Below are 12482 nucleotides of genomic sequence, written 5' to 3' on the forward strand. Positions count from 1 at the left end.
TGGGACTGCCCTCTACATACCCAAACCATAGTGAATAGTGTCACAGACTTTTCATCAATATCTGAAAGATTATCCCTATTGATAATTAAGTGTAAAAACAAGAAGTATACTCTCATAAACTGCCATGCTCCTATCAACGAGGACAATAAGAAGAATCCACAGAAAGTTGATGACTCTGGGACCTCTTGGAAATAGAAATCGCTTGAATACCTGTGAACCATGTAAAAATCCTTCTGGGAACAAATAGGGAAAGAAAGAAAATACAAAGACATAGTAGGAGACTACCCAAAACACAGGAGGACAAACAAAAATGGAGAAAGGCTCCTTGGACTCTGCAAAACCTTCCAGTTGAATCTAATGTCAACTCACTTTCGGAAATTCCCAAGAAAAGCAAAGATATGGGTATCTCCAAATCCTAACCTAGGAGAATTCCAATTAGACCATGTAGCAATAACCAGGACAAGCACTAGGGAGGTGATGAATGTTAAAGTGATTAGAAATGGTAAATATGACTCTGATCACTATCCCTCCGAAGTTAAAATATGTTTTCTTCCACCAAGAAAAAAGAAAGATCCACCCATCTTTGCCTTCTTCACCTTCCCCACTGATTTTCCCCTCACTGGGAAATGTTTATGTGTGGTGAGCGGAGACACTCAGTGGTATGGGACAAGTGTTAAAAACTCGTCTTTCAGTATGGTTTGAGCAGACAATTTATCTTCTCTAGCTCTTCTTTTTCTTTGCAATTATACCAGTAATATCTGGAACAAGGGATCGGCTGACAGCAATTCTGAGAGTGTTCTTTAAATTACAATCAGAAATACTCGCACGCAATCTAGTTTTCGCATAAGTTAAAACAGAAAAAAAAAAAAAAAAAAGAGAAAACTTTGAGACTTTGAGATATGCATGTGGAACCAACCATAGAAATAAACTTAGCTGATTCTCAATGCAGCTTAGGAAAATATTACTTTGATAAATTTTTGTAGAATTCGAGCAAAGCCTTTGTATTGAAAAACAGATCTTTTTGATGATCATGTAATTATTGTCCCACAGATTAAGCATTTGGCTTTATCGTCATGACTGAGAAAAAAATACGAAAGTTCGCAGTTTGAATGAATAGATTTTCCGAAGTGTTTGCTTCCTTCGAAACAGGTTGCTCCATGATTATGTTGTTGTCTTGTGCTTATCTATTTCACTGATAAACAAGCCGTCTACCACCGAACGCTTTGTCGCTCTCGGCACACTACACCAACCGAGTCAAGCCGAGTCGGACCGATGCACAGTGCACCGACCCTTGTGCCTCGGTTTGCACGTGTGAGATTCTGGGAGTTCGAAAGGCCCTGATCTAAGTTATCATCTTGGGAAATTCTGATTTCTGCTGATTCAACAATTTCATTCCTTCTTATAGCCTACACCACATTTCTCTGCAGTCAATGACATATTTTAATAGTATGTCTACCCTTTACTCCCATTTTCTGATACAGGGTTAGGGATGAGGTGAGATGAAATTGTATGGTATATTTTTGAGGCCAGATGCCCTTCCTTTTACCAACCTCAGTTGAAGAGCTAATGAAGATGAAATGAATGGTAGTCAATGAAACTGGGTAAGGAGGTAGAAGGAATTGGCTGTGGCCTATGAATAGAACTATCCTCGCTTTTTTCTGGGAGTGAAAATGGGAAACCACAGAAGAACACTCTCAGGAAAGTCAATGGTAGGGTTCAAACCCACTCGTCTCCCAAATGCAGAGGTTGGCTCCATAGCCACAGTGCATTAATATGCGTGGCCACTCCACTCAGTTACAACGTATTTCAGTACACTATTGGTTACTGTAGAGCCCAACTGAATTTGCAGTCTCCATTTTCTATGTGATAAGTTAATTAATAATAATAATAATAATAATTTTATTTGCTTTACATCCCACTAACTACTTTCTAACAGTTTTCGTAGACGCCAAGGTGCCGGAATGTATTCCCACTGGAGTTCGTTTACGTGCCAGTAAATCTAGCAACACGAGGCTGACATATTTGAGCACCTTCAAATACCAGGATCGAACCTGTCAAGTTGGGGTCAGAAGGCCTGTGCCTCAACTGTATGAGCCACTCAGCCCGGCAAGTTAATTTATACATACATACATACATACATACATACATACATTTATTATCATTAAAGACGGGTATGCCTCTCAGCGTTCAGTCTGCAAGCCTCTGTGAATTTACTAAACCTCGCCACAATCTTCTATTCGCAACTAGTGCTGTGGCCTCATTTAGTTCTATACCTATTATCTTTAAATCGTTAGAAACAGAGTCTAACCATCGTTGTCTTTGCCTCCCTCCACTTCACTTACCCTCCATAACAGAGTCCATTATTCTCCTAGCTAACCTATCCTCCTCCATTCGCCTCACATGACCCCACCACCGAAGTTGGTTTATGCGTACAGCTTCATCCATCGTGTTCATTCCTAACTTAGTCTTTATCTCCTCATTCCAAGTACCCTCCTGCCATTGTTCCCACCTGTTTGTACCAGTAAACATTGTCGCTACTTTCATGTCTGTTACTTCTAACTTATGAATAAGATATCCTGAACCCACCCAGCTTTCGCTCCCGTAAAGCAAAGTTGGTCTGAATACAGACTGATGTAAAGATAGTTTCGTCTGGGAGCTGACTTCCTTCTTACAGAATACTGTTGATTGCAACTGCGAGCTCACTGCATTAGCTTTACTACACCTTGATTCAATCTCACTTACTATATTACCATCCAGGGAGAACACACAACCTAAATACTTGAAATTATCGACCTGTTCTAGCTTTGTATCACCAATCTGACATTCAATTCTGTTGAATTTCTTACCTACTGACATCAATTTAGTCTTCGAAAGGCTTATTTTCATACCATAGTCATTGCACCTATTTTCAAGTTCCAATATATTAGACTGCAGGCTTTCAGCACAATCTGCCATTAAGACCAAGTCGTCAGCATAGACTAGACTGCTTACTACATTTCCACCTAACTGAATCCCTCCCTGCCATTTTATACCTTTCAGCAGATGATCCATGTAAACTACAAACAACAGAGGTGAAAGATTACAGCCTTGTCTAACTCCTGTAAGTACCCTGAACCAAGAACTCATGCTACCATCAATTCTCACTGAAGCCCAATTGTCAACATAAATGCCTTTGATTGATTTTAATAATCTACCTTGAATTCCATAGTCCCCCAGTATGGAGAACATCTTTTCCCTCGGTACCCTGTCATATGCTTTCTCTAGATCTACGAAGGTCAAGCAGCAGGGAAACCTTTCTGGACAGTAATAAAGAATCTTAGGAAGGGAGAAAGGAAATGAACAGTGTTTTGAGTAATTCAGGTGAACTCATAATAGATCCCAGGGAATCTCTGGAGAGGTGGAGGGAATATTTTGAACATCTTCTCAACATAAAAGGAGATCTTCCTGGTGGTGTTGCGAGCAGCCAAGCTCATGGGGAGGGGGAAAATGATGTTGGTGAAATTACGCTTGAGGAAGTGGAAAGGATGGTAAATAAACTCCATTGTCATAAAGCAGCAGGAATAGATGAAATTAGACCTGAAATGGTGAAGTATAGTGGGAAGGCAGGGATGAAATGGCTTCATAGAGTAGTAATATTAGCATGGAGTGTTGGTAAGGTAACTTTAGATTGGCCAAAAGGAGTAATTGCACCTATCTATAAGCAAGGGAACAGGAAGGATTGCAACAACTATCAAGGTATCTCATTGATTAGTGTACCAGTCAAAGTATTCATTGGCATCTTGGAAGGGAGGGTGCGATCATTGGTTAAGAGGAAGTTGGATGAAAACCAGTGTGGTTTCAGACCACAGAGGGGCTGTCAGGATCAGATTTTCAGTATGCGCCAGGTAATTGAAAAATGCTACGAGAGGAATAGGCAGTTGTGTTTATTACTGTCCAGAAAGGTTTCCCTGCTGCTTGACCTAGCCTTTCCAGGTTATTACCAAAATCTTCCCACGACTTCTTTTTGGATTCAACAACTATTTGTTTCACTCTGTTTTGTTCATCTATGTACAAATCCCTGTCTTTCTCGGCCCTTGTTTGGAGCCATTTCTGATAAGCCTTCTTTTCACGTTTACAAGCTGCTCTCACTTCATCATTCCACCAAGATGTTCGCCTTTTTCCATCTTTACACACAGTTGTTCCTAGGCATTCCCTTGCTGTTTCTACTACAACATCCCTGTATGCCACCCATTCTCTTTCTATAGCCTGAACCTGCTTACTGTCCACTGTTCAAAACTTCTCACTGATCATATCCATGTACTTCTGTCTAATTCCCTTGTCCTGGAGATTTTCTACCCTTATTCGTTTGCAGATAGATTTCACTTTCTCGACCCTAGGCCTAGAGATACTTAGTTCACTACAGATCAGGTAGTGGTCTGTATCATCGGAAAATCCCCAGAAATTTGTACATTCCTAACAGATTTCCTGCATTCGAAGTCGGTTAAGATATAGTCTGTTATGGATCTGGTACCCCTAGCCTCCCATGTGTAGCGGTGAATAGCCTTATACTTGAAGAACGTATTTGTAACTGCTAAACCCATACTAGCACAGAAGTCCAGCAAACGCTTCCCATTCCCATTAGCTTCCATATCTCCCCCACATTTACCAATTACCCTTTCATATCCTTCAGTTCTATTTCCAACTCTCGCATTGAAGTCGCCCATTAGCACTATTCTATCCTTGCTGTTGACCCTGACCACGATGTCACTCAATGCTTCATAAAACTTGTCAACTTCGTCCTCATCTACACCCTCACATGGTGAATACACTGAGACAATTCTCGTCCTAATTCCTCCAGCTGTCAAATCTACCTACATCATTCGCTCATTTACGAGCCTAACAGAAACTATGTTGCGTGCAATGGTATTTTTGATAAACAGCCCTACCCCAGACTCTGCCCTTCCCTTTCTAACACCCGTCAAGAACACTTTATAATCTCCTCTATCTCTTCCTCGTTATCTCCCCTTACCCAAACATCACTTACTCCTAGCACATCCAGATGCATCCTCTTTGCTGACTCAGCCAGTTCTACTGTCTTTCTTCCATAAGCTCCGTTAATATTGATAGCTCCCCGTCTAATTCCATTTCGTTCGCCAAGTTGTTTCCAAGGAGTCCCTCGTCTGTCAAATGGGAGTGAGCCTCCATTACTCCCATAGGTCTGAGGGTTGCTTAAAATGTTCTGAGTTTGGTAAATTCATGAAGCAGGATGCTACCCTACTTGCACATAGTCCAAGTGAAGATCTCTCCTCTAACGGGTTATGGACCACCGGTGAATTGTATAGTCCTAGCCGCCTGAGCACAAGGAGGGCCATGACTCAGAATATGTCCGAGATGCCCACTCCCATTCCATAGCAACTGGTAACCCGACTCTCAGGACCACTTACTAGGCCACTCAGCCGTTGCCCATGGTTCACGAACTAGGACGTGACTACAGTAACCCACATCACGAACCATAGTTATGGTCAGCGTACTGCCCTTCGGTTCAGAGGGTCCCAGTTCGATTTCCAGCTGAGTTGGGAATTTTAATCACTTCTGATTAATTCTTCTGGCTTGGGGACTGGATTTTTGTGTCTGTCCCAACACTCTCCTTTTCGTATTCAGGCAACCTACCAAACTACCAACCGCCATAGAAACATGCAATAGTGATTACATCCCTCCATATAGGGTTGGCATCATGAAGTGCATATGGCCATAAAACAGAGCCAAATCTACATGTGCGATGAAATTTGCACCCGCAACCCCACAGGTATGGGAAAAGTGGTAGAATAATAATAATAAAAAATTCTTATTTAATGTGGACAACACTTACATCTTGACATCATCTATTGAGAAGATCAGAAAAGTATAAAGTTTCAAAGGAAATAAAATATAACATTTTATTATACAGTAATATGCTTCAGTTTGATAGGTTGAATAATAGTCTGTTTGCACACAACTCATTCCTGAGGTAAGAAGTATTGTGTTCTTGAATGATACTTACGGGTGCCTTGGCTGTGATGTTATAATCATCTGCATATCCCAGGGAACCATTTATAAATGCAATTGTTGCATCTGCTCCAATCATTTGACTTTTCTCATGTGAACCACTTAAGCCAAATGCCATGTACTCATCTTCAGCTGTTGATTAAAGGAAACAACATTTGTACTTTGTTTTCCTATAGAAAACTAGGCAGTAAATTAGACATACGAGGGTAATCCCAAAAAATAAGGTCTCCTATTTTTTTTTTTATAAATACAGAACTCTGTTCGTGTGGCTGTTGGTCACAATATTGTGAAGAGTGTTTCCCGCGCTCGCATATAAAAACGTGCACGCCGCACTGAGGCACTGAGGCTTGCTTAGCAGCCATTGAGAATGAACCTCCTGTTGGATGTTATTGCCAAGTGCGAAGTGCATGCAGTTATTAGGTTTTTGAATGCAAAAGTTACCGAACCGATTGAAATCCATCGCCAATTGACGGAAGTGTATGGTGAGTCGTGCATGGATGTAGAAAATGTTTGTAAGTGGTGTAGAGAGTTTGCAGCCGGTTGGACTGAAATTCAAGACGAACGAACAAAGGAGTGGGAGACCGTCATTTTCCGTCGAGACAGTCGTGAAGGTTGAGCAAATCCTGTGTGAAGATCGGCGAATCACACTGGATGATCTCTGCACTTTGGTTCCTGAGGTTTCCAGCTTCACAGCTTAATTCTACCTATGTTCGATTATGGTGACGTAATATACAACAACCTAAACACCACACTAAGCGCTAAACTTCAGCGGGCCTATAATACATGCGTCCGTTTTGTTTTAAATATGCCCAGGTATTGTCATATATCACCCTGTCTTGAACAGCTGTTGTGGTTGTATTTGACGAAGAGAAGTCTGTCTCGCTTGTGCACAATGTCCTCCGTACAGACACGCCAAGTTATCTGAGAATGGATCTTAAATACTTGTCATCCCTAAACAGTATACCTACAAGGTCAGAAACCTCTTCTCTGCTGAGCTTCCCAATTTACCCTACCACCGGTTACGGAAACTCATTCATACCTGCAGCCATACGCTCCATGAATTCCCTTCCGGCTGTAATTAGAGACATACATTGTAGAAATGTATTCTTTTTAAAGATGTTATAAATGATACATAGACTTAAGAAATTAGTATTTAATGTTTTCTTTATAGTCACACTCAAAAATTAATCTTTTGTTTATAACTATTATTTAAGTTTAATTTTATAATTAATTATATGTAATTAGGAATCTTAATACTCTGTAGTTTGTACAATGTAGCACATATAAGATGGTCTGGCATAACAGAAGGCTTCATAGCTTGAACCACGCCATGTAAAATAAGACAATTAAAAAAAAAAAAAAAAAAACTTCCTGAACGGGGCCGATGACCTTCGATGTTAGGCCCCTTAAAACACCAAGCATCGAACTTCCTGAACAGCATGGTGACGAGCTGGTATGACATGGGCATACAAAAACTGTCACAGCATCTATAAAAATGCATCAAACAAAATTGTGATTATGTAGAAAAAATAGCTAAATGTTCAAGCTGTAAATTGATGTAAACCATTGTAGAAATAAACAGGTCTGTGTATTTATTAAAAAAATAGGAGACCTTATTTTTGGGATTACCTTCGTACTTTTCAAACTATTACTTTAAACCACTCTTATCATCACACCATTATCTCTCCTTGTGGCATGCTCCACTGTAAAATTGCAAGTATAATTAATTTTTATTGGCTGTTGCAAGATAGAACAAATAGGCCTATCCTTTTCATTTTTGTCCCTTAAAATAAAAATCACCCCCACCAACACAAACAATGCCTCCTTTTTGAAACAGTAGATAGCTGCAACTGAAGTTAGACCAAAAATGAAAGGCATTAGCAAATTAAAACTTTATTAGTTCTGCAAAGCTAGTGAACACCACCAACACAATCATCATCTCATTTTGAAACAGTAGATAGCTATGACTGAAGATAGATTTTTTTTTTTAAAATGAAAGTTTTAAGTAAAATAGAATCTGTAAAGCCAGGGAAATATATAATGAAAAACAAAAGTAACTTGTAAAACCTATCACATACTCCTGTTAGCATGATATCTGATCAAATTTTTATCTCTAAATCTCTTGAATGTGTATTTTGTTTCAGTACAAGTAAGTGTAAAAAAGATAAAATCTAATTGTCATTTTTAAAGGTGTCTTTCTAAATTAACTTCCCATTTGTAGCAGTCCCTGTAAATATTAGCCATAGCCTTTGAGTTTTTTAGCCATAACACTGAATAATAACACTGAATATGAGTTCCAGTTGTTGAGATTTTATTGATTTAAAAATAAATATAATAATGATCTTAAGCCATTATACAGTATATGGCATGAATGAGCAAAAATGTTCACCTGAAATAACTCCAATAAAAAATCTACAAGGTGTGTCTAGAAAGTACGTTGAATAGACCGAAATCACAATGGCAACAGTGGTAACACTGCGTGCATGTGCACATTAACAGAGGGACATCTTGAGAAGCACCATGTAGCATTGAACACACGGAGCTGAGGAGCAATGCACATAGATCAAGTTTTGTTATAAACTGTGAAAAACATTGACAGAGACATGTGCAATGTTGGTGCAAGTGTACGGAACAGAAGCCGTAAGCAGAAAATGTGTTTACGGCTGGTTCAAACTCTTTTGGGATGGACTGGAAACTCTTGATAATGCACCATGACCGTTCTTCTTACGGCTTTTGTGTGTCAAAATAAATGTGATTAATAAGCAATTCAAAAACACTACTGTATGCATTATTTTGTATTCTGTTCATTTATTATGTGCAGTATGGTAACTTTAAACTGTATGAAGTGACTCAGCTATTATTCCTGTAAAGAAATAGGGTAAAGTCTCAAAAATATCTTGTATAATGGCAATTTTCCCATTATTTTCCTATAATCTGGATTTTTCACTCGCACTCATGTCCCTCTATTCACAAGAATCGGTATCATCAATGTCATGACTGAATAGCAAGGTAGAAGAACTGACAGAGTATATGGAGAATGACATAGCAATGATGGGAATGAGTGAGACAAAATGGAACGGGAAAGGTCAAAAAGAATTGAAGAAAGGGTATACCTAGATTATATTGGAGTGGAGGAAAGATGGCAACAAATGGTGTTGGTGTTATATTGAGAGAAGACCTAGTGCAATATGTGGACAAAATTGACCAGATCAGTGACAGGATAAATAAAGTTAGACTTGGGCTTGAGAGTGGAATCAAGGAATTTATGCAGGTTTATGCACCCCAATCGGGGAATGCAGATGAATGTTTAGAAGAGTTTCTAGAAGAACTGGAAAGTCGTATTGAAGACAAAGGGGTTGTAATAATGGGAGACATGAATGCACATGTTGGAACAGACAGATAGGGAAAAGAAGAGATAATTGGCCCCTGTAGTTATGGAAACCAAGATGAAGAAGGAGATTTGGTAATAGATTTTTGTAGAAGGAATGGATTAATTGTTGGCAATGCGTGGTTTAGAAAAAGGAACTCAAAAATAACTAGATATTGTTGGAGAGATAGAAAGACAAAGACATTGATTGATCTTATTCTGGTGGAGAAGGAGAAACGTAGACAACTGGAAGATGTGACATCAATGCCAAGAGCAGATTTCGAAGGAGACCATAAAGTGGTGGTAGCCAAATTAAAACACGGTAAAATAACGAAGTTAATATAAAAAAAGGAAAGAAAAATAAAGGGATGGAAGTTAAAAGAGAAAGAAATAAGGGAAAAGTTTCAAGAGGATCTGAAGAAAGAAATTCCCAAAGATGATGTGAACAGTGTGGAAGAGGAATGGACATGTTTCAGAAATGGTTTTGTAAAGTGTGCAGTAAACACCTGTGGAAGACTATCAGGGAGGAAAAAGCAAATGGAGACTCCTCAGTAAAACAGCAGGGTAAAGGAACCAGTTAAAGAGAAACGAATATCTTGGAGTAAGTGGATAGGCTGCAATAGTACAGAGAATTGGCAGAAATATAAAGTAGCCAAAAAGGTATGTAAGAAAATAGTACAAGAAGAGAAACGGCAAGTTACTTTACGTCGTACCGACACGGAAACTTTACAGGAGGATATAAAGGGAAGTAAAAAGGTTTTGTATGGTTTGGTGAAGAATAATTTATGAAATAGGGAAGATACAAAATTTGTAAAAACTGAAACAGGGCAGATATTGACACAAAGAGATGACATACTAAAAAGATGGGAAGAATACTTCTCAGAATTGCTAAATACTGTAGTAAATGTAGTGAACTGGTAGATGAGAAGAAGCAAGAAGAAACAATGGGAAAAGAAGAACAAGAAAAGGAGGTATCGATGTTTGAAATAGAGGAAGCCATACAAAAGATGAAGAGCGGTAAAGCAGCAGGAGTGGATGAGGTAACTACGGAAATGATAAAAGCAGCAGGACCAATAGGGCTACAGTGGCTGTATAGATTATTTAGAATTATTTAGAATAATCTGGAGGAAGAAAGAGATCCCAGAAGAGCAGGGAAAAAGTTTAATTATCCCGATATTTAAAAAAAAAAAGGTGATAAAAAAGAATGTAATAACTACAGAGGGATCACCCTTATTGTCCATGTAGCTAAGATACATAGTACAGTCATTAACACTGACAATTACACCATACGACTTTTTGATGTGTCGTGCGAATGAACGCCATCTAGTGTTCAAAGGGAGGGGAGATTTATCCGCTCCATCACCACTATTTCTTTACATTCCATCTGGTAACTTTAATGTAACTTTAAATAATAGGCTTTGAGTGGCACGTCTTCGAGACGTGTGGTGTAAGTAAAGCAACATTTATAGACGTGTTCCTGTCAGAGTTAAGTTCTGAGACTTGACGCCTGGAGGATAGCCACCCACACGACTCTGTATGTTGCACACGATGCCACATTACATGGCGTATACCTACACAGAACCACATCCACCCTCAAAATAGTCGCCATTGGCTGTTAACCACTTAAACAGAACCACATCCACCCTCAAAATAGTCGCTGTTGGCCATTATGCACGTTTGCCAACGTTGGTATAGCTGCTGGAAGCACCACTGAAAGGAAACACCATGGTTCGTCTCCAGTTATTATCCACTTGAGAAACGTCGGATCATCAGCAGCACTACTGATGAGGTCACCACAAATCGTCATGTGATCATCACGTTGGTCTTGCGACAGGATTCGTGGCACACACTGCTGGATAACACGAGACATGTTGAGGTCATCCATCAGAATTTTGTAGCAGGTACCATGACTGACCCCTATTGTTGCTGTGAGATCGTCTATCGACTGGGAGCGGTTAGCATGCACCAACGTTGCAAATTCTTGGATTTTGCGTTTCGTTCAAACTGTTTGTGGCCGACCCATATGCAAACTGTCCCGTCCTTGCACAAAACATCGGTGCCACCTAAACACAACATTGCGACTCAATGTGTCCTCACCATAAACCTGCTGCATCATTTCAAACGTTTCGGCAGTGGTTTTGCCTAATTTCTGGCAGAACTTGATGTTTGTCCATTGCTCAAACTGTGACATGTCAAGGTCTGACTAGCGCATTCCATACCATACCACGGCGCCACCTATGCGCTATAGTGCACCACAGCACTATCATGCAGTCAGTCTCAGAACTTAATGAATGTACTACATATTTGAGAGAGTATTGGAAGGAAGACTGAGGAGGAAGCTAGAAGGAGAAATGGAAGAAGAATAGTATGGTTATAGGAAAGACAGATCAACATTCGACCTGATCTTTACATTAAGACATACGATGGAGAAAATATGGGAGTTTGGGAAAGACATAGTGATTACATTTATTGACATTGAGAAAGCTTATGACAGTGTGCCCAGACAACTGGTATGGGACACATTACGGAAAAAACAAGTTAACACAGTGGAAGTGCAAATGATAAAAGCTATGTACAAAAATTGCGTTAGTAGTGTGAAGACTAATATAGGAAAAACAAAATGGTTTAAAGTTGAAAATGGTCTCTGACAGGGAAATGTACTATCCCCCATACTGTTCATCATAGTCATAGATGAAATTCATAAGAACATTAAACAGAGATTGGGAAGACAGGCAACAAAAGCCATGTTGCTTGCAGATTATATAGTGACATGGGATGAGGCTGAAACGGAAGTGCAAAAATAAGCTGATGTATGGAATCGAGAGAGAAAAATTTGGAATGAAAATAAGCACAGAGAAATGTAAAACAATAGTGATGACAAGGGGAAGAAAGGAAGGAAGGAAGGAAGGAAGGAAGGAAGGAAGGAAGGAAGGAAGGAAGGAAGGGGAAAGATAAAATTGAATGGTAAAATTCTGGAAGTGGTTATAAGTTTCAAGTACTTGGGAAGTGTGATCACAGAAGATGGAAATATAACTGAGGAAATTGGCAAAAGAATACTACAAGCAAACAGCTTCTACCAGAGTGTAAGGGT

General features: G+C 39.4%; 1 protein-coding gene across 1 annotated transcript in view; it reads right to left on the reverse strand.

Annotated features, from left to right (window-relative positions):
* The window catches only part of knk (protein Skeletor knk), a 76410-nt gene that overhangs the window by 24436 nt on the left and 39492 nt on the right, over nt 1-12482 (reverse strand). Inside the window, exon 7 of the mRNA XM_067150684.2 lies at nt 6020-6156. Coding sequence (XP_067006785.2) covers nt 6020-6156 — 137 coding nt within the window. The remainder of the gene's footprint in view (nt 1-6019; nt 6157-12482) is intronic.

Source organism: Anabrus simplex, chromosome 7 (genome assembly GCF_040414725.1).
Source record: "Anabrus simplex isolate iqAnaSimp1 chromosome 7, ASM4041472v1, whole genome shotgun sequence".
NCBI classification, from domain to species: Eukaryota; Metazoa; Arthropoda; class Insecta; order Orthoptera; family Tettigoniidae; genus Anabrus; species Anabrus simplex.